The 24485-nt window shown below is 45.6% G+C and overlaps 1 protein-coding gene across 2 annotated transcripts in view; it reads right to left on the minus strand.

Moving 5' to 3' along the window:
- The window catches only part of DGKI (diacylglycerol kinase iota), a 483473-nt gene extending 474137 nt beyond the window's left edge, over positions 1-9336 (minus strand). For both annotated transcript variants that reach the window (XM_040345697.1, XM_040345695.1), the window contains exon 1: positions 9068-9336. In XM_040345697.1, coding sequence (XP_040201631.1) covers positions 9068-9237 — 170 coding nt within the window. In that variant the 5' untranslated portion in view covers positions 9238-9336. The remainder of the gene's footprint in view (positions 1-9067) is intronic.
- Positions 9337-24485: the final 15149 nt, after the last annotated feature.

The following is a 24485-nucleotide window of genomic DNA, read 5'->3' on the forward strand; positions in this document are numbered from 1 at the left end:
CCTCTCACACAGGACTTCAGCAAAGTTGTCCATTTCTGAGGTTGTACACCCCAATTATTTGTTGACCCCACATTACAGATAATCCTCTGAGTGATACCTTCATTTGCCATTGAAATGGTCCCCACAGTACACAGGGATACTGAAGAGATGTGAAAAGCAGGTCTGTCACACAATCTGCCAGCAACCACACAAAACTGAAATAATCATATTGGACCACTTCAACCACAAAAGCTGGGAAGGAAACGACACGGATCTGTATAATGCGAATATTGCAGTTATCATGACAATAATAGTGCGCATTCGTAATATAATCGTATCAACCAACTCTTCTACCACCAGATCGGATATATATATTTATATATATATATATACCGTATATATATATTTTGCAATTCAAGAACCAAAAAACATCCTTAAAGTGGATGTAAACCCCAATTTTTTTTTATGTCACAATGTAGAGAATACGATTTCCTATCATCTGTGCCCAGTCTTGCCACACAGAGTTAATCCAGCGCTGAGCAATCCTCTTTTTATTGTTCAGTGAAATAAAATAGACTTCTAGATAAAGACGAAAGTCCTTGCTTGAGTAACAGGTTATTTACATATCTTGTGCACTAGCTTGCAGACATGCACAGCTTCTGTAAAAAGTGCTCAATTCACATCCCCCTCCCCTCTTCTCCTCTCCTCTCCAGCTCTCCCAGGATTGGCTGTCTTTCCTGTGTTTTGATTAAATGTTTTCAAAATATGGGGTGATCCACAGTTCAGTGTAAACAGCCATCAGAATATACATAGACAAGAAGCTGTGCTTGTCTGCAAGCTAGTGCACAAGATATGTAAATACATATATGTATGTTTGCTGTTATAGCTGCCAAAGGATTTGCATTCTGCCCATCCAGTCCTGAGCTTTATACAGCCCTGGCACACAGCACAGCCAGACTGGCACGACAGGAGACCTGTTTTTTTTTTTTTTTCTCTGTAGTTCAGTAACATTTATCTTGTCCCTCCCCAGCCTGGACAGTAAAAACAGAAGCAGAACAGTGACAAGCTCATCTTTTGGCTCTCTCCCCCTGTCAGCATGCTCCATGTTAGCACATGCAGCGCTGACTGGCTTCTTCTGCTGTTTTCTACCTCTCCCAGTCTAAGCTCTGCTGTAGAGGATATTTTAAAAGGCTGATACAAATTCAGGAACTTACACTGCTTAATGTATTATTTATTACAGAGCTGCCTTCATTTGTGTTTAATATCTGCCTGGAATTCTACTATAGCAAGGAGTAAGTAACAAGAGAAAAATATAAATTGCTAATGCCTGGACCAGCATTCCCTGAGGAGGAAGCATTTTACAGATGAAAACCAAAACATCCTGATTTTCTGTAACCCAATCACACCGATGGAAGTAGCTTTCTGCAAGAAAAACACATTAGGCTAATGACATCACAGAGCTGTAAGAGTTTTGCCTCCTAATTATCTATAATATTGCAAAGGTTCATAGGGAAACCAAGCTTTTTATGTGGAGTGATGGGGAAATATAGAATTCTGGTCCAGCCTATTAGCGGTAAGTGCAGATCATCTGATGTCATAGAAGACACAACCATAAAAAGGAGGGGTGCTACAACTTATGCTGGCCATACACTAAAAATTGGCCGAAATTCAGTCATTTATGGGTACAAAATTGATCAACGTTGGGACGTTTTTGAGCCGAAAAAACGAAGGACAAGTTTGGAAATTTTCTGCCGAACGAACGATAAATTGAAAGGTAGTTTCTCGTCCGAACTGTCTGCACTAGGTATATGTAAAAAAAAACGAACCAATTTTTTTAAATTATGTCCTCTGATCGATTTATCGGTCATTACATGATGACACCATCATTTCCGCTCGCGGCCCAATGTTCGTTTTTCGAAAATGGGTTCGGTCAATTTTTCGTATAGTGTATGAGTGACAAAGTTAACGGAACACAAAAACAACATTTATTGCAACACTTTCCAGAGAGTCTCAAAAACTGACATCTTCTATGGCAGCAATTCTCAACCCTTTAACATAATGGAACGCCATGAAAAAAACTATTATTGGGGAGCCCTGGTAATAATTACTTACTATACCTACCACTCAAGGTATATTAGTGTGAACAATAGTTTGTTTCATGGGAATAAATAAAAGAATAAGGATTGGAATGAAACAAATAACAATAATAATAGTGTTCAGAAAACAAGTGCCTCCTTTTCATTGGTGGTCAGTGGGAGAAGGACCCCCCCCCCCCCACATTGGTGGTCAGTAAGGAAGACCTTCTTACATTGGTGATCAATGGGAGAAGAGCTCCTTTACATTGGTGGACAGTGGTAGAAGGACCCTCTTACATTGGTGGACAGTGGGAGAAGAGCTCCTTTACATTGGTGGACAGTGGTAGAAGGACCCTCCTACATTGGTGATCAATGGGAGAAGAGCTCCTTTATATTGGTGGGCAGTGGTAGAAGGACCCTCTTACATTGGTGATCAATGGGAGAAGATCTCCTTTACATTGGTGGACAGTGGTAGAAGGACCCTCCTACATTGGTGATCAATGGGAGAAGAGCTCCTTTACATTGGTGGACAGTGGTAGAAGGACCCTCTTACATTGGTGATCAATGGGAGAAGAGCTCCTTTACATTGGCGGACAGTGGTAGAAGGACCCTCTTACATTGGTGGTCAGTGGGAGAAGGATTATTTTACATTGGTGATCAATGGGAGAAGAGCTCCTTTACATTGGTGGTCAGTAAGGAAGACCCTCTTACATTGGTGATCAATGGGAGAAGAGCTCCTTTACATTGGTGGACAGTGGTAGAAGGACCCTCTTACATTGGTGGTCAGTGGTAGAAGGATTATTTTACATTGGTGATCAATGGGAGAAGAGCTCCTTTACATTGGTGGACAGTGGTATAAGGACCTTCTTAGATTGGTGATCAATGGGAAAAGAGCTCCTTTACATTGGTGGACAGTGGTAGAAGGACCCTCTTACATTGGTGATCAATGGGAGAAGAGCTCCTTTACATTGGTGGACAGTGGTAGAAGGACCCTCCTACATTGGTGATCAATGGGAGAAGAGCTCCTTTACATTGGTGGACAGTGGTAGAAGAACCCTCTTACATTGGTGATCAATGGGAGAAGAGCTCCTTTACATTGGTGGACAGTGGTAGAAGAACCCTCTTACATTGGTGGTCAGTGGTAGAAGGATTATTTTACATTGGTGATCAATGGGAGAAGAGGACATTTACATTGGTGGACAGTGGTAGAAGGTCCCTCTTACATTGGTGGGATTTTTGGTCACAATACTTCTGTATATTATGAAAAGAAAAGTAACCGCTCAGATGAACCAGAGAGCCTTCTCACTAGACCCAAACCATGGGTGCCGGCAATGCAGTAATAGTAATATGCAAAAATCATAAAAAAATCATAGCTATGATTAAGCACAGAAGTACAGTGCGAAACGCGTCAGCTTCTGTCCTATTTTTTGCTGTGGCATGTAATTTTTGTGACCAGTTTTATTAAAAGGAACATTTTTGGAGTGTGGCTGTCCTGGCTTTTCTTTTCAATTTTTACTTCTGTATATAAGTTGTGAAGACAATTTTGCACTGTTGTTTGAACTTTATTGTACTTATTTTTAAGTATGTTGCGCTGTATACTTTGATATTGCGTAAATGTGTAAACTAATGTCCTTTTAAATGAATTCTGTTCTGTACTTTGTATGTTGTGGAAGCTGTCATTACTGTTTTTGTAAAAGATAAATAAAATGTACCCTTTTTAAAATATATATATATATATATATATATATATATATATATATATATATATATATATATATATATATATATATATAAATAAATAAAAAAGCATGTTGCATAGACTTTACATTGGTGGTCACTGGGAAAAGGACCCCCTTATATTGGTGCTTAATGGAAAGAACACTCCTCACATTGGTGGTCCGTGGGTAAATGTACTTTGCATTGGTAGTCAGTGTAGAAAGGCCTTTACCATTGGTGGACATTGGGAAAAGGACCTCCTTATATTGGTGGGAACACTCCTCACATTGGTGGTCCGTGGGTAAATGTACTCTGCATTGGTAGTCAGTGGAGAAAGGACTTTAGCAATTGTTGGTCACTGGGAAAAGGACCTCCTTTTATTGGTGGGAACACTCCTCACATTGGTGGTCCGTGGGTAAATGTACTTTGCATTGGTAGTCAGTGGAGAAAGGACTTTACCATTGGTGGTCACTGGGAAAAGGACCTCCTTATATTAGTGGTAACACTCCTCACATTGGTGGTCCGTGGGTAAATGTACTCTGCATTGGTAGTCAGTGGAGAAACGACTTTAGCATTGTTGGTCACTGGGAAAAGGACCCCCTTATATTGGTGGTCAGTGGAAAGAACACTCCTCACATTGGTGGTAAATGGGTAAATGTATCTTACGTTGGTGATTACCGTATATACTCGAGTATAAGCCAAGTTTTTCAGCCTTTTTTTAAGGCTGAAAATACCCCCCTCTGCGTATACTCGAGTCAGTGTACCTGAAATTATTGACAGGCTGCGGGCGTCCATTGTTTTAAAGTCGCGGTCTCCTCCTGGTCCCTTCCATGATAGGTGTTTCTTAGCAGACATAGTTCCGCATATCACGGACGTTCTCTTATGCTCGGACTCAGTTTCCCAGCAGACACTGTGTTTAGTGTTCCGCCAATCACGGACGTCCTTTAATCCTCGGACAAGAGGACGTCCGTGATAGGCGGAACACTGAACACAGTGAGTGGACGCCCGCAGCCTGTCAATAATTTTAGGTACACTGACTCGAGTATACACAGGCACAGTGAGGCTGCAATGGGCACAGTGAGGCTGGGCACAGTGAGGTTGACACAGTGAGGTTGCAATGGGCACAGTGAGGTTGCAATAGGCACAGTGAGGTTGGCACAGTGAGGTTACAATGGGCACAGTGAGGTTGGGCACAGTGGAGCTGAAAATGGGCATTGTTGACCCCCTTTTTCCGCTTACAGTAGCTGCTGCATTTCTCACCCTAGGCTTATATTTGAGTCAATACGTTTTCCCATTTTTTTGTGGTAAAATTATGTACCTCGGCTTATACTCAGGTAGTCTTATACTCAAGTATATACGGCAATTGGAAGAACTTTAACTTATCGGACAGACAGAAATTCGTAATTGCTTAAGAAACCCCTGAAAATGTCTGGAGGAATCTAGTTGAGAACGGCTGCATACAAGAGATAAAAAGAAAAAGAAACATCATATAGGATCTATGAATATATATAACATATTATTATATTGCATTTTCATAAGCATAATGAAAACGGAAAGAAAGACTATAAAGGCATCCACTGAATGAAAAATGTGCTAAACACAAAATCTCAGTAACTAAGCATGGTGAGTGATTTCTATTTCATCGACGGCGTCTGAGAATTGAACATCTGGCATCAACCAAAGGTCCAGAACAAGTAAGGTATGCCATTGGCGCTCATTGCAATGAACACGCTTCACAAAAAGGCCATTTCAAAATGAAACAGAAATACCTACAAGACACAGAGCCAGGAAAACGCACAAATAGACATTGCTTTAATAAATCGCACCACAAGAGCCTCAGCTCCAGATTTCATTTCAATTATCTCAGTGACAACAACCCCCACAGTTTTGGTATATTCTGCACATCTCACCTATGCAGCTTCTCCCCCACACGATCCTCTGTGGCGTGTAGCTGGCTCTAAAGCGTAGTAACAATATACCTGTGTGATTCACTAGATATACTCAGCGGTAGATCTGTACGTGACGGTGACACTATTGCTGTATTAACCCTTAACCTCAACCCTCCATCCCCGTCATTAAATGTAGGGTGACAAGAAAATGATTCTTCCTGTATGGAATGTGCGGATTTTTTTTCTCTATTAATTCGAAACTGTCCCTAGACATCATTCCGCAGCATTCTGAAGCTTCTCCGGGCTTCTAAGAAGCATCATTTGTGTCAGCTGTCCTAATTCACCAACAGCGCCGCTTACTAAGCAGGAGAATACGAGGGGAAGAGACTTTCATTCCTGAGCCCTTCAATAGCAAAGTTACAGAGGCACCTATATGCCGTCACAACAGAGACATCTGACGGGGAGTAAGAAAGAAATTACAAAAATAAAAGAAGAGTAAAAATTAAATCAATTAAAAAAGTAATAAAATAGTTGTCACTTATTCACAATAGTATAGTGTGCATGACGCAATTTTTTTTTGGGAGAATTCATTTGAGATTTCCTATTGCTGGAGCACGAGAAATAATGAGCTGAGCTGAGGCTTGAGGCACAGAGGAATGTGCCTCTGTGCCTCAGCTCCTTCTTTCTAATAAATTGATACGCTGATTGCGGTTTGAGCGGACAAAATGTCAGCCTTGGACGTAGAGAAGTTATTTAAAGCCGCGGAGCCCTGCTGTAAATCCAGAACAGGTTTTCTCTCTCCTGTCTTATGTCACAACCTTCCACGGTCCTGACCAGTAGAACATAATGGAGTCCAGTTTGCTGGTTGTCAGCGAACCTTCTAGAGGCCGCAGATGTCAAACTTTAAAAAGGATGTAAAGGAAAGAATATGTTGTACAGAACAGTATCAGCACAAAGACGGTAAATAAATAATAAGGCAAGTTATCCTGGGTTCCCTTGGAGTACACTACTATTATTATTATCCCTAATATACATTGTGTAGCCTCAGTAGTTACACACCAGCTTTGATTTGTACATGTGACAGGTACACTTTGCAGTATCCCTGTCACAGAATTCATCTGTTGGCAAAAAAAAAAACACAAAAACAATATAACAAAATCCACTTTCTCTTCACTATACCAGAAAAGCACCCAGGGATTATATAGCAAAGTGAAACTGCTCTTTAATAATGTCACATTACTGTGCCCCCTATAAATGTTTATATGGCTCACCCCGGGGTCATGGGGTAACATGTCACATCTCCAGATATTCATACCACACACATGTACACATTGTAGCAGAGATTGATGTGTCTCTGTATGACTTGTATGCTTCTGTCACCGCTCCTCTACCTTGTATTCAGTCTTACAGCCACCATAGAAACCATGTGACAATGATCACCCATGTGTGCCCAACACCCTACAGGTGACACTATTCTGAAGGGGAAAAGCAACCTGTCATCGGTGATTATGTCATATTGTGTCAGGACCTCTCATCAGTTCTTCTGTCCATGTCACAGGATCCCTCTGATGTGTGTGTGTCAGAGGTGACAGCGCCTCTTCTCCTACACACAGCAGTCTCATCACCTGCATGGTCCACATGTCCTTCCTCAGCTGTGACAGATGTGATCCCCCAGTGTCCCTGCCTATCTCTGTGTGACACTGTGCTCCTCGCATACATGATATTGTGTCCCATCACCTGTATGACACTGTGTCCCCTCATCTGTATGACACCGTGTCCCCTCATCTGTATGACACCGTGTCCCCTCATCTGTATGACACCGTGTCCCCCCTCATCTGTATGACACCGTGTCCCCCCTCATCTGTATGACACCGTATCCCCTCATCTGTATGACACCGTATCCCCTCATCTGTATGACACCGTATCCCCTCATCTGTACGACACCGTGTCCCCTCATCTGTATGACACCGTATCCCCTCATCTGTATGACACCGTGTCCCCTCAGCTGTACGACACTGTGTCCCCCCATCTGTATGACACTGTGTTCCCTCATCTGCATGACACTGTGTCCCCTAATATGTATGACACTGTGTCCCCTCATCTGTATGACACCGTGTCCCCCTCACCTGAATGACACCATGTCCCCCTTATCTGTATGACACTGTGTCCCCTCATCTGTATGACACTGTGTCTCCTAATCTGTATGACACTGTGTCTCCTCTCCTGTGTGTCACCGTGTCCCCTCACCTGTGTGTCACTGTGTCCTTTCACCTGTGTTTCACCATGTCCTCTCCTATGTGTCACCATTTCCCCTCAACTGTATGTCACTCTGTCCCCTCACCTATGTGTCACCATTTCCCCTCAACTGTGTGTCACTGTGTCCCCTCACCTATGTGTCACTGTGTTCCCTCACCTGTTTGTCACTGTGTCCCCTCACCTCTATGTCACTGCATCCACTCATCTGTGTGTCACCGTGTCCCCTCACCTGCGTGTCACCTTGTCCCCACACCTCTATGTGTCTGTCTGTAATCTATGACAGTACAGAGGTGACAGCCCCCCACCTGTGTGTAACATGTCCCCCCCACCTGTGTGTCACATGTCCCCCCCATCTGTGTGTCACATGTCCCCCCCACCTGTGTGTCACATGTCCCCCCACCTGTGTGTCACATGTCCCCCCACTTGTGTGTCACATGCCCCCCCCCACCTGTGTGTCACATGTCCCCCCACCTGTGTGTCACATGTCCCCCCACTTGTGTGTCACATGTCCCCCCCACCTGTGTGTCACATGTCCCCCCCACCTGTGTGTAACATGTCCCCCCCACCTGTGTGTAACATGTCCCCCCACCTGTGTGTCACATGTCCCCCCCCACCTGTGTGTAACGTCCCCCCCACCTGTGTGTCACATGTCCCCCCACCTGTGTGTAACATGTCCCCCCCACCTGTGTGTAACATGTCCCCCCACCTGTGTGTCACATGTCCCCCCACCTGTGTGTCACATGTCCCCCCCCACCTGTGTGTAACATGTCCCCCCACTTGTGTGTCACATGTCCCCCCCCCACCTGTGTGTAACATGTCCCCCCACTTGTGTGTCACATGTCCCCCCAACCTGTGTGTCACATGTCCCCCCAACCTGTGTGTCACATGTGGCCGTGTCCCCCCTTACCCACATGTCACCCTGTCCCTAACGCTTTATATCCCTCTAACATACCACATGACCCCTTGTGTGTGACCTGACAGAGGTCACTGAGTCCCCTCACCTGTGTGTCCCCCCACCCATCTCTATGTCACAGAGCCCCTCCACCTGTGTCACACTGTCCCCTCACCTGTGTGTGTGTGTGACATGACACGGTCCCCAGCCCTCCTCACCAGTGTGTCATAGTGTCCCCTCACCTGTACCCCCCCCCTCACCTGTAGGACACCTGTTTCCGGAAGGTCAGGTTCCGGAGCTTCTCCTCCACAGACTCCTCCCTGTCCCGGGTGTGCCCGGTGTCCGGGGCTGGGGGCTCTCCTCCTCCGGTGTCCTGTCCTCCCTCTGCTCCCCGGCAGCCGCTCTGAGCTCCGTCCAGCGGCGGGTTCATTTCTGTGCCGGGGCTGAGCGGGGGGTCCCGGGCACCGTCACCGCTCCGCTCCCACCAGCCGCTGCTAATGGAGGAGGCGCTGCGGCAGCATCCATGGAGGAGGGGGTGGGGGGGAGAGCGGGGCATTGTGGGAAACTCCTCCCCGGCCAATCACAAACCAGAACCTTTCCCCTGCCCCACCGCGCACCGCCCCTCCCCGCCCATCCTCATTATCATCATCATCCTCACCCTCAGCAACACATCTATCACACCATGAGAGGAGCAACACCTTCCACCTCCATACTACATCATATTACTATTACTATTATTATTACCCCCCCCCCCCCTCCATAACACCTTCCACCTCCATACTACATCATATTACTATTACTATTATTATTACCCCCCCCCCCCCTCCATAACACCTTCCACACTACATCATATTACTACTATTATTATTATTACCCCCCCCCCTCCATAACACCTTCCACCTCCATACTACATCATATTACTATTACTATTATTATTACCCCCCCCCCCCCTCCATAACACCTTCCACCTCCATACTACATCATATTACTATTACTATTATTATTACCCCCCCCCCCCTCCATAACACCTTCCACCTCCATACTACATCATATTACTACTATTATTATTATTACCCCCCCCCCCCCCCTCCATAACACCTTCCACCTCCATACTACATCATATTACTACTACTATTATTATTATTACCCCCCCCCCCAACCATAACACCTTCCACCTCCATACTACATCATATTACTATTACTATTATTATTACCCCCCCCCCCCTCCATAACACCTTCCACCTCCATACTACATCATATTACTACTATTATTATTATTACCCCCCCCCCCCCCTCCATAACACCTTCCACCTCCATACTACATCATATTACTACTACTATTATTATTATTACCCCCCCCCCCCAACCATAACACCTTCCACCTCCATACTACATCATATTACTATTACTATTATTATTACCCCCCCCCCCCATAACACCTTCCACCTCCATACTACATCATATTACTACTACTATTATTATTATTACCCCCCCAATAACACCTTCCACCTCCATACTACATCATATTACTACTACTATTATTATTACCCCCCCCCCCCCAACCATAACACCTTCCACCTCCATACTACATCATATTACTACTATTATTATTATTACCCCCCACCCCCAATAACACCTTCCACCTCCATACTACATCATATTACTACTACTATTATTATTATTACCCCCCCCCCCCCAACCATAACACCTTCCACCTCCATACTACATCATATTACTATTACTATTATTATTACCCCCCCCCCCCCAATAACACCTTCCACCTCCATACTACATCATATTACTACTACTATTATTATTATTACCCCCCCCCCCCCAATAACACCTTCCACCTCCATACTACATCATATTACTACTACTATTATTATTATTACCCCCCCCCCATAACACCTTCCACCTCCATACTATATCATATTACTACTACTATTATTACCCCCCCCCCCCATAACACCTTCCACCTCCATACTATATCATATTACTACTACTATTATTACCCCCCCCCCCATAACACCTTCCACCTCCATACTACATCATATTACTACTATTATTATTATTATTATTACCCCCCCCCCCCCATAACACCTTCCACCTCCATACTACATCATATTACTACTATTATTATTATTACCCCCCCCCCATAACACCTTCCACCTCCATACTACATCATATTACTACTATTATTATTATTATTACCCCCCCCCCCCCCCATAACACCTTCCACCTCCATACTACATCATATTACTACTATTATTATTATTACCCCCCCCCCATAACACCTTCCACCTCCATACTACATCATATTACTACTATTATTATTATTATTACCCCCCCCCCCCCATAACACCTTCCACCTCCATACTACATCATATTACTACTACTATTATTATTATAACCCCCACCCCCCAATAACACCTCCCACCTCCATACTACATCATATTACTACTACTATTATTATCATTACACCCCACCCCACCCCCCCCCCCCCATAACACCTTCCACCTACCTCCATACTACATCATATTACTACTACTATTATTATCATTACCCCCCCCCCCCCCATAACACCTTCCACCTCCATACTACATTATATTACTACTACTATTATTATCATTACCCCCACATTACACCTTCCACCTCCATACTACATTATATTACTACTATTATTATTACCCCCCCCCACCCCCACACCACCTTCCACCTCCATACTACATTATATTACTACTACTATTATTATCATTACCCCCCCCCCCCCCCCCATAACACCTTCCACCTCCATACTATATCATATTACTACTACTATTATTATTACCATTACCCCCCCCCCCCATACCACCTTCCACCTCCATACTACATTATATTATTACTGCTAATAATATTATCATTACCCCCCCCCCCATTATTACCCCCCCCATAACACCTTCCACCTCCATACTATATCATATTATTACTACTATTATTATCATTACCCCCCCCCCCCCATAACACCTTGCACCTCCATACTACATTATATTACTATTATTATTATTACCCCCCCCCCCATAACACCTTCCACCTCCATACTACATCATATTACTACTACTATTATTATTATTACCCCCCCCAATAACACCTTCCACCTCCATACTATATCATATTATTACTACTATTATTATCATTACCCCCACCCCCCATAACACCTTGCACCTCCATACTACATTATATTACTACTACTATTATTATTATTATTACCCCCCCCCCCCATACCACCTTCCACCTCCATGCTACATCATATTACTACTACTATTATTATTACTACCCCCCCCCCCCCATAACACCTTCCACCTCCATACTACATCATATTACTACTACTATTATTATCATTACCCCCCCCCCCCCAATAACACCTTCCACCTCCATACTACAGTTGCAATAAAAAGTATGTGAACCCTTTTTGAATGATATGGATTTCTGCACAAATTGGTCGTAAAATGTGATCTGATCTTCATCTAAGTCACAACAATAGACAATCACAGTCTGCTTGAACTAATAACACACAAGGAATAAAATGTTACCATGTTTTTATTGAATACACCATGTAAACATTCACAGTGCAGGTGTAAAAAGTATGTGAACCCTTGGATTTAATAACTGATTGAACCTCCTTTGGCAGCAATAACTTCAACCAAACGTAGTTTGCAGATCAGACGTGCACAACGGTCAGGAGTAATTCTTGACCATTCCTCTTTACAGAAATGTTTCAGTTCAGCAATATTCTTGGGATGTCTGGTGTGAATCGCTTTGTTGAGGTCATGCCACAGCATCTCAATCGGGTTGAGGTCAGGACTCTGACTGGGCCACTCCAGAAGGCGTATTTTCTTCTGTTTAAGCCATTCTGTTGTTGATTTACTTCTATGCTTTGGGTCGGTGTCCTGTTACAACACCCATCTTCTGTTGAGCTTCAGCTGGTGGACAGATGGCCTTAGGTTCTCCTGCAAAATGTCTTGATAAACTTGGGAATTAATTTTTCCTTTGATGATAGCAATCAGTCCAGGCCCTGAGCCAGCAAAGCAGCCCAGAACCATGATGCCCCCACCACCATACTTCACAGTTGGGATGAGGTCTTGATGTTGGTGTGCTGTGCCTCTTTTTCTCCACACATAGTGTTGTGTGTTTCTTCCAAACAACTCAACTTTGGTTTCATCTGTCCACAGAATATTTTGCCAGTCCTGCCGTGGAACATCCAGGTGCTCTTGTGCAAACTGTAAACACGCAGCAATGTTTTTTTTTGGACAGCAGTGGCTTCCTCTGTGGTATCCTCCCATGAAATCCATTCTTGTTTAGTCCTTTACGTATCGTAGATTCCCTAACAGGGAAGTTAGCATATGCCAGAGACTTTTGTAAGTCTTTAGCTGACACTCTAGGATTCTTCTTCACCTCATTGAGCCGTCTGCGCTGTGCTCTTGCAGTCATCTTTACAGGACGACCACTCCTAGGGAGAGTAGCAGCAGTGCTGAACTTTCTCCATTTATAGACAATTTGTCTTACCATGAACTGATGAACAGCAAAGCTTTTGGAAATACTTTTATAACCCATTCCAGCTTTATGCAAGTCAACAATTCTTAATCGTAGGTCTTCTGAGAGCTCTTTTGTGCGAGGCATCATTCACATCAGGGAATGCTTCTTGTGAAAAGCAAACCCAGAACTGGTGTGTGTTTTTTATAGGGCAGGGCAGCTGAAACCAACGCCTCCAATCTCATCTCATTGATTGGACTCCAGTTGACTGACACCTCACTCCAATTAGCTCTTGGATATGTCATTAGTCTAGGGTGCACCTACTTTTTACACCTGCACTGTGAATGTTTACATGGTGTGTTCAATAAAAACATGGTAACATTTAATTCTTTGTGGGTTATTAGTTTAAGCAGACTGTGATTGTCTATTGTTGTGACTTAGATGAAGATCAGATCACATTTTATGACCAATTTGTGCAGAAATCCATATCATTCCAAATGGGTTCACATACTTTTTATTGCAACTGTATATCATATTACTACTATTATTATTATTACCCCCCCCCCCCCCCCAATACCACCTTCCACCTCCATACTACATCATATTACTACTACTATTATTATTACTGCATTTCGGATCAATCTGACAGGCGTACGTCTTAGTACGCCGTCGGATCTTAGGTGCATTTTTTCGGTGGCCGCTAGGTGGCGTTTCCGTTGAATTCCGCGTCAGGTATGCAAATTAGCTTGTTACGGCGATCCACGAACGTACGTCCGGCCGGCGCATTTTGTTACGTCGTTTGCGTTCCGCTTTTTCCGGCGTATAGTTACCCCTGCTATTATGAGGCGTACTCAATGTTAAGTATGGCCGTCGTTCCGCGTCGCCTTTTGAATTTTTTGCGTCGTTTGCGTAAGTCGTTCGCGAATAGGGAGGAGAATGACGTCACCGTCGTAAGCATTGGCTTGTTCCGGTTTAATTTTGAGCATGCGCACTGGGATACCCCCACGGATGGCGCATGCGCCGTTAAAAAAAAACGCTGTTTACGTCGGGTCACGACGTATTTACATAAAACACGCCCCCATCACATCCATTTGAATTGCGCGCCCTTACGCCGCCAAAGATACACTTCGCTGCCGTAACTTACGGCGCAAATTCTTTGAGGATTCGAAAAACAAAAATAAGTTACGGCGGCGTAGTGTATCTTAGATACGCTGCGCCCGGCGGAGATATGCGCCGAGGTACGTGAATCTGCCCCACTGTGTACAATATACCCTTACTTTATTATTGCTACCCCATACATTGCTTGTACAAACACATCATTCATTTGTTACTCGGTTTTTACTCCCCACACATGTCTTTCACAATAAATTAAAACTTCATGACTCCATTTTTACTACCCCGTACATACCTTACACAATAATCCATGACTTGATTATTCCTATAGGCTCCATTTCTACTTCATCCTTACTACAGGTTTCCAGCAGAAGTAGGGAGTCAGTCATTGGATAAACTTAGGTCTTTCCTCAGACAAAAAGGATCAAACAATAAACAATCAGCCAGATTCAGAAAGACTTACGCTGGCGTATCTACAGATACGCAGCGTAAGTGTACAGATGCGCCGTCGTATCTATGCGCCTTATTCACCATACTAGATACGCCTGAATTCTGGCTTAATACGACCGATGAAAGTCTCCTACGCTGTCGTATCTTGGGTGCATATTTACGCTGGCCGATAGGGGCGCTTCCATTGATTTATGCATTGAATATGTAAATGACCTAGATACGCCGATTCACGAACGTACTTGCGCCCGTTGTAGTAAGCTACGCCGTTTACATAAGGCGTACGTCCGGCGTAAAGATAAACCACCAAATAGCTGGTCTAAGTCATGTTAGGGTATGGACGTCGGAACTGCCGTTGGATTTTACGTAAGTCGTACGTGAATGGGGCTGGGCGTAGGTTACGTTCACGTCGTAGGCATTGAGCCGGCGTATCTTAGGGAGTAAATTCAACGTGATTCTGAGCATGCGCCGTTCGTTCGGCGCTTCATTTACATGGGGTCACGGTTAATTTAAATGTAGCACGCCCACTACCTGCCTACTTTGAATTAGGCGGCTTACGCCGGCCCATTTACGCTACGCCGCCGTAACTTAGGGAGCAAGTGCTTTGTGAATACAGCTCTTCCTCTCAGAGGTATGTCGGCGTAGCGTATATGAGATGCGCTACGCTGGAACAAAGATGCGCCGCTCTACCTGAATCCGGCTAATTGTGTTTTTTTTTCTGCCCTTACTTTTCATGATTCTATATTTTATATCTGCAATGTGAACTCTTCAAAATGTCTTGATTTTCCACCCAAAATTTCGGCATTGCAGAAACTTTCAATTTGCCTATCCTCACTCATTACAGATATAGTACATACTAACGATGCAGTATATATATTTACACAATCTGTCGGAAGCAGCAACCACAACATTCTTACATACCTATAGTGTGACAACACACTTGAAGGATTGCCCGAGTTATTAATTACTAGTTATATATCAGACAGGAGGCTCATATCTTATGCATTATCTTCCTTTAATAATGCGCACAGCAGAAATACAACTTTCAGTGAATTTCAATAATCAAAGAACTTTTTTGTAAACAAACTACAAGTCCCAGCAGTCCTCTGGGTATGCCGGCCAATCACACGGCAGATCAGGTAGTATATAAGGGACTGTCTCTTTAAACACCTCCTCTTTCTTTCTGCTCACAGCATGAAATCAGATGAGTATAATATTCTTCAAATATAATTTTACTGTTTTTAAAAAATGTTCATATTACTGGGATTTCGTCTGGGACTTGTTCCCATTACATTTCCCATTACCTTTTCAATCAAATAGGTATTTGATGTTAATATTGACTTAGATGTAATCATGTCTATTTATAATATTTAATTGTTGTAATTAATGCCTATTTTTAAAATATTTAAAATATTTATTTGATCTGTAGCTGTCGCTTTAAGCGCTAGCGTGTTTTATACAGAGTCTTATCTTTTCCTTTTCCCCTGAGGTAGATATCGCTCGTTGCAGGTCGGCGCCATTTTACGCATCTTGGCGCCTTCCTGTCATCCCCTCAGACACCGCGCGCTCCCCCTCAGAGCGTCCCGTCTCTGAGGGGGCGTGTCGAATCAACCCCGCGCTCCTCCAATCAGCGCATCGCACGCTGCGGGGGGCGTGTCCGGCGGACCTCAGCGTCGGCCTATCACGGCCCAGGAGACGTAATCTCGCGAGATTACGCTCTCCTGAACAGGGACACGCCTACCATTCGCCGCTGCTCCAGTGTGGAGTGCACGGCTGTACGGGTAGGACGTCCCTGAGGGCCCCCCTAGAGCATACATAATATTAACTATATTATTCAATAATTACCAGTAACCCTTACTGAGCTGCTTTCTGAGCTGATATAAATAACCTGGGGATCCCATTTAGGCTGTGTGTATCGGAGTCACAGTGTGGAAAGTCTCCCACCTGCTTCTCCCTCCTGCCCTAATTGCCTTTAGCAGCATTATACCCCTCAGCTTCTAACTTACCATGGCTGATGAGGAGTATACTGAATCCCCTATCACCCCAAATGGAGGTGACCACACCCTTCATAGTCCCATATTCCTGACTGCTGCCCAGATCCAGGAACTCATTAACCATTCGGTGCAAGTAGCCATGGCTTCGGCCCCTATGACACACTTGGCTGCATCTGTCATGCCTGGTCCCCCAGGCTGTGGTGAACCGCCCACAAAAAAGGGCAAAGCGACTCATAAGCGCAAACATGTTCCCACAATATGCGACTCCCCGGCAGGGGAAGTAAATAATGTGCCCCAGGCAGCACCCAACCCGGTCTGCCGACCCACTACCCTCCCAGACTCTCACCGACCCCTGAGCCTCGGGGAGCAGCAAACGCAGGGGCAAAGGTCCGCTAGACGGTCCAAACCTGATTCCTTTGTGGACACGTCTGATTCGTCCGCGGAATCTGAGGCGGCAGACGCCTACGAGTCTGATGATGATGTTGATGATATTGATTATGAGGGTAGTGGGCATATGGCGCCCACTGACAACGCCACCCCTGTAACCCAGGGCGAAACGATTCTAGACGCTAGGGGAGAACCCTTCTTCGACCCAGAAGGGATTTCTCACCCCCGCTCTGGAGAATGGGCCCCTCTTCCGGAGGTTGCCCAATATATCCAATACTGGGCCCGCAGGTCCGTGGATAAAAACAACCGCAACAAATTGAGAGCGGAGTGTCCTCGCCCATGCATCCCGAAGAAGGCGGTTTGCACCCCCGAGGTGGACCCGGTACTTCTCAGGTACCTTACTAAGCAGGGCAAATATTCAAAAAAGGGCATTGAACGATCCTTTCGTTCCATCCAGGATCGTATCCTCGACCTGTTTGGCCCTGTCACAAAAATTTTGAATATAGCTGAGCAAGCTTCCTCCTCGGATAATCCGGTGGATTTGGATCAGCTCAGAGGCTGGGCCCAAAGAACGGTTTGCCTGTTAGGCAGCGCAAATACCATTTGCTCCACGGAGCGTCGCCGCTCCATTTTGATGAGATTGGATCCTCAGCTATCCCATCTCGCAGACTCAGAACCTGGCCCGTCAGCCGAAGGCATGCTCTTTGGCGATTCCCTTATCAAGGATATTAATAAAATGGTCGGACTGTACACGAGTCTGGACAAGGCCCAATCGTCACTGAAGAAATCAGGGACCGCCAAAATTTTTCCTAGGGCCGGCAGAAACAGGGGCCGTTCTGCCGGTCGCTACTCCGCAAACAGGCAATACTATAGAGCTCCCGCTCAGTACAGCCAGGCTCCGCAGTCATACCCAATGCCGGTGGCTCAACCAGCACCATTCTTTCCGCCACGCGGACGTCCCTGGAGGGGACGTGGAGGGAGAGGCTACCCCCGTTCAAGACCTTCTACCGGTGAGTGCCACACACCAGTATTCTTTTCACACTCTCCTAGGGGGAAGATTGAGACATTTTATCCACGCCTGGTCTGCGATTTCGGCAGACGCCTGGATACTCAACACGGTTGCGGGATATCAGATAGAACTGTATTCCTTACCAGAACTGAATGTGGTACCCCACCCCATCCGGTTCTCAAACCAAAACTCGATACTTATAGACCAAGAGCTCCAAGCTCTCCTCTCCAAACAGGCCGTCATAGAGGTGGACCCTCTCTCCCCAGGGTTTCTCAGCAACCTCTTTCTGGTCAAGAAAAAGGATGGCGGATTCCGCCCCGTTATAAATCTAAAAACCCTCAATCAGCACGTCGTTTATCGACACTTCAAGATGGAAGGGATTCATCATCTGAGGGACCTCCTGCGTCCCGGGGACTGGTTGGTAAAGGTGGACTTGAAGGACGCCTACCTCACAGTCCCCATTCACCCTTCCTCCCAACACCTTCTACGCTTCATTTGGAGAGACAAGATATAGCAATTCACCTGCCTTCCCTTCGGGCTATCCTCCGCCCCATGGTGCTTCACCAAGTTGCTGAAACCCGTGGTGGCGGCCCTACGGAGCAGAGGCGTACGATTAATTATCTACCTGGACGACCTGCTCATTATGGCTCGTTCCACCCACCTGGCAAACATACATGCCTCCTGGACTGTCAACTTACTCCAGGAACTAGGCTTTGTCATAAACCGCGAAAAGTCCATCCTGATTCCATCTCAAGAGATGGAATTTTTGGGATTCTTAGTGGACACCAATCGCGCTGTCCTTCGCTTACCCAAGACCAAACTGGCTATTATCCGCAAGGAGATTCGTTCCGTATTGTTCAAACGGCGAGTGTCCCTACGCGGCTTGGCACGACTAGTGGGACTTTTATCGGCCTCGGTACAGGCCATCTTTCCGGCACCCCTTCATTATCGAGCCCTTCAGAGGCTCAAGGCGCTTCACTTACGCCAGGGTCTTCGCTACTCAGACGAGGTACCACTGGATGCGGAAGCTGTGGTAGAGTTACGCTGGTGGTTAAGACACGCCATCGATTGGAATGGGAAAACCATTTTCAGCTCCAATCCGGATTACATTATAGAATCGGATGCGAGCCGACACGGCTGGGGTGCTCGCTGCGGACCCTCCACCACAGGAGGGACCTGGTCCACAGAGGAGTCTCTGCTACACATCAATGCGTTGGAACTCACGGCGGCCTTTTTCGCCCTAAGGAGTCTTCTGCCGAACGTATCCAATTGCTGTGTATTACTACGCATGGACAACGTGACCGCAGTCCAATATGTCAACCGCCTAGGAGGCTCCAGATCCAGAATTCTGGCAATTCTAGCAAAGGAGTTTTGGCACTTCTGTCTGGAACGCAACATCGTTCCCTTGGCAGAATACATCCCAGGCACCTCGAATTTGGTTGCGGACTGGAATTCTCGGTACCTCATCGACTCCAGCGATTGGCGGCTGGACCGTTTGGTATTCCTCTCCCTGCTTCGACTGTGGGGTCCCTTTTCCATGGACCTTTTCGCCTCACGCCTCAATCGGCAACTCCCGCACTTTTTCAGCTGGAGACCGGATCCCGAGGCCCAGGCGATAGACGCCCTTCGCCAGACCTGGCCACAAGGGACGCATTACACGTTTCCACCCTTCTCAATGATCCTCAGGGTTCTCCTACATGTGGCAAACCTGGGGGCCTCAGTCGTGCTGATCACTCCTTGGTGGCCAGCACAACCGTGGTTTCCCCTGCTCCTGGGAATGACTGTTGATCTCCCCAGGCTGCTTCCCCGGGTTCCACATCTCTTATCCAATCCAACAGGGGAACCCCATCCCCTGGTAGTGGGTCACGACCTCCATCTCCTCGCTTGGTTGGTCTCGGGGTGTCGGACTCGAGTGGCGACCTTTCACGAACAGCTAGGGACCTCCTCGCCCTGGCCTGGGCCCCCGGGACTAGATCGGCGTACCGATCAGCCTGGGGAACCTGGGTACGTTGGTGTGATCAACGGCAAATTGATCCCGTTCACGCACCTGTACCAGTGGTAGCTAATTATCTGGCGGATTCATTTGAATCCGGGAGATCATATAGCTCCATCAACGTGTATCGATCAGCCATTTCGGCTTACCATTGTCCGGTAGATTCCCTTCCGGTTGGTAGACATCCCTTGGTGTGCCGCCTCTTACGAGGTGTTAGATTCCAACGTCCACCACATCCCAGATATCAGAACACTTGGGACGTGGCATTGGTATTGAACATGTTTTCTACATGGGAGGACAATGATGCTCTTCCGCTAAAACTACTGTCCTTTAAACTTACTGTTCTTTTATGCTTAATCTCCATCAAACGAGTATCGGATGTCAAAGCCTTAGACATTTCTAGGCGCCAATTTTCACCCCGGGGCGTTCAGTTCTCGGTTGTACGTCGTACAAAAACAAGAATACAATCGGTCTTCTATCCGTCTTTTCCAACACACCCACGCTTATGTGTGGTTCGCTGCTTGCAGGCTTATGAGTTACAAACAGCTGCGCTACGGTCTCCGTCGTTGTCACAACTTCTCATTTCCTATGTACGCCCACATCTTCCGGTTTCCTCGGCCACGCTGGCTCGGTGGGTAAGGTTCACCATGGACATGGCTGGGATTGATGTTACTCTGTTCGGTGCCCATTCTTCCAGGGGTGCCATGGCTACCAAGGTAATCACCTCGGGTGGTTCACTTTCGGATCTTCTGATGGCGGCAGACTGGTCTTCCGAGACCACCTTTCGCCAATTTTACTTTAGACCGGAGGACCACGTATCTATGGCAGTTCTGTGATTCTGTTATTATTTTGATTAGTCAAGTTTAACACTGTATGTATATCCATGTATGACTTTGAACTTGCATAAGATATGAGCCTCCTGTCTGATATATAAATTGAGATTTTCCTAGCTTGTGACGGAAAATATTAGTTATATGAAGACAGGAGGCGAGTATCTTCCCACCCGACCCAACCCTATCACGGTTTTATCTCATGTTGTTCCAGGCTATTGATGAACGAAACACACGAGCCACGGGCTGAGAAGTTTCCGGAGTGTTCTCCGTTGTTGTTCCCCGTTGGGACGTCTACCTGCTCGACTCGCCGGATCCGATTCCTGACGGACGGAAGACTAGTTGCAGTTGAAGTTTTTCGGTTTCAAGTCCTTACCAGTTTCGCTCCAAGAAAGAGGAGGTGTTTAAAGAGACAGTCCCTTATATACTACCTGATCTGCCGTGTGATTGGCCGGCATACCCAGAGGACTGCTGGGACTTGTAGTTTGTTTACAAAAAAGTTCTTTGATTATTGAAATTCACTGAAAGTTGTATTTCTGCTGTGCGCATTATTAAAGGAAGATAATGCATAAGATACTCGCCTCCTGTCTTCATATAACTAATATTTTCCGTCACAAGCTAGGAAAATCTCAATTTACTACTACTCCTGCCATAGTAAATACAATATATATAGTATACTGTATGTACTACTACTGCTACAAAAGTCCAGACCAGTGGTTGCAGCTATTTGTTATTCAGTCTACAGAGGATGCATGCTCAAAAATGTTTCCGTTACATTGCATCCTCTGTGGACTGAATAAAGAACAGAAGCTGGATCTACTTGTCTGGACCTTTATATATATATATATACAGTGGAAAAAGAATATATGGACAGCCGCACTCCAAAAAATCTTAATGGTTGTCCCTATTTAAAAAAAAAGGAAAAATGCACTACAAGTCACAGGTCCTGTGACTTGTAGTGCATTTTTCCTTTTTTTTAAATAAAGACAACCATCAAGGTTTTTTGGAGTGCGGCTGTCCATATTTTCTTTTTCCATTTGTTGCCTTGTGCATTGCCAGCACCCTTGAACTCCTGAGACCATACTAATCATCCTAACACAATCCACCTGGAGGGGTAACTTTCTTTCTTATATATATATATATATATATATATATATATATATATATATATATATATACAGTGCCTTGAAAAAGTATTCGTACGCCTTGAAATTTTCCAAATGTTGTCATGTTACAACCATAAATGTATTTTATTGGGATTTTATATGATAGACCAACACAAAGTGGCACATAATTGTGAAATGTAAGGAATTTGGATTTAGGTCTGGACTTTGATTGGGCCATTCTAACACATGAATATTCTTTGATCTAAACCATTCCATTGTAGCTCTGGCTGTATGTTTAGGGTTGTTGTCCTGCTGGAAGGTGAACCTCCGCCCCAGTCTCAAGTCTTTTTCAAGTCTTTTTCAGACTCTAAATTGTAAATTGCTCTGTATTTGGCTCCATCCAACTTCCCATCAACTCTGACCAGCTTTCCTGTCCCTGATGAAGAAAAGCATCCCCACAACATGATGCTGCCACCATCATGTTTCACGGTGGGGATGGTGTGTTCAGGGTGATGTGCAGTGTGAGGCCTCGTACCAGAAACTGGGAGATATTTTTTTGCCGAGGAAACCGGTCGTGTGTACATTTTTGTCGAGGAAACTGTCGAGAAACTCGACGAGCCAAAAAGAGAGCAAGTTCTCTATTTCCTCGACGGGAATGGAGAAACTTGCCTTGTCGAGTTCCTCGACAGCCTAACAAGGAACTCGACGAGGAAAACAATGTGTTTCGCCCGTCGAGTTCCTCGGTCGTGTGTACGAGGCCTTAGTTTTTCTCCACACATAGGGCCGGATTCACAAAGAGTTACGCCGGCGTATCAGTAGATACGGCGACGTAACTCAGAATCTAAGCCCGTCGTAAGTTTAAGTGTATGCTCAAACTGAGATACACTTAAACCTAGCTAAGATACGACGGTCTGTGCCGTCATATCTTAGGGTGCAATTTTTCCGCTGGCCGCTAGGTGGCGATTCCGTTGATTTCGGAGTAGAATATGTAAATTACTAGATACGCCGATTCACGAACGTACGCTTGCCCGTCGCAGTAAAGATACGCCGTTTCCGTAAGAGATACGCCGCGTAAAGATAAAGCTGCCAATGTTAAGTATGGCCGTCGTTCCCCCGTCGAAAATTGAAAATTTTACGTTGTTTGCGTAAGTCATCCGTGAATGGGGCTGGACGTAATTTACCGTCCTTGCGGCGTACTTTGGAGCAATGCACACTGGGATATGTACACTGACGGCGTATGCGCCGGTCGTAAAAAACGTCAATCACATCGGGTCACCAATAATTTACATAAAACACGCCCCCTCATCCTCATTTGAATTAGGCGCGCTTACACCGGCCCCATTTACGATACGCCGCCGTAACTTAGGAGGCAAGTGCTTTGTAAATACAGCACTTGCCTCTCTGACTTACGGCGGCATAGCGTAAATACGATACGCTACGCCGCCGTAAAAATGCGCGGATCTACGTGAATCCAGCCCATAGTGTTTTCCTTTTTAGGCCAAAAAGTTAATCTTTGGTCCCATCTGACCAGAGCACCTTCTTCTGCATGTTTTCTGTGTCCTCCACATGGCTTCTCGCAAACTGCAAACAGGACTTGTTATGGCTTCCTTTCAACAATGGCTTTCTTCTTGCCACTCTTCTATTAAAGGCCAGATTTGTGGAGTGCACGACTGAGGCCTTGTACACACGGTCGGACCAAACCGATGTGACTGGTCCGTTGGACCGTTTTCATCGGTTCACCTCTGAAGTGGCCGTACGGCCTGATATGTGTACACACAGTCAGTCCAAAATCCGATCGGGTCAGAACGCGGTGACGTCAAACACACGACGTGCTGAATAAAATGAAGTTCAATGCTTCCAAGCATGCGTCGACTTGATTCTGAGCATGCGCGGGTTTTGAACCGATGCTTTTCTGTACTAACCATCGGTTTGGTCCGATGGGGCAGCAGTCCATCGGTTCGGTTTTGAAGCATGTTTTACAATTTTGGACCGAAGGAAAACAGACCGATGGCCTATACACACGGTCGGTTTGGTCGGATGAAACTGAACTTCGGTTCATTCTAATCAGTTTGGTCCGACCGTGTGTACAAGGCCTAATAGTTGTCCTGTGGACAGATTCTCCCACCTGAGCTATGGATCTCTGCAGCTCCTCCAGAGTTACCATAGGCCTATTGGCTGCTTCTCTGATTAATGCTCTCCTTGCCCGGTCTGTCAGTTTAGGTGGACAGCCATATCTTGGTATGTTTGCAGTTGTGCCATACTCTTTCCATTTCCGGATGATTGAACAGTG

The sequence above is a fragment of the Rana temporaria genome, chromosome 3, assembly GCF_905171775.1.
Source record: "Rana temporaria chromosome 3, aRanTem1.1, whole genome shotgun sequence".
NCBI lineage: Eukaryota > Metazoa > Chordata > Amphibia > Anura > Ranidae > Rana > Rana temporaria.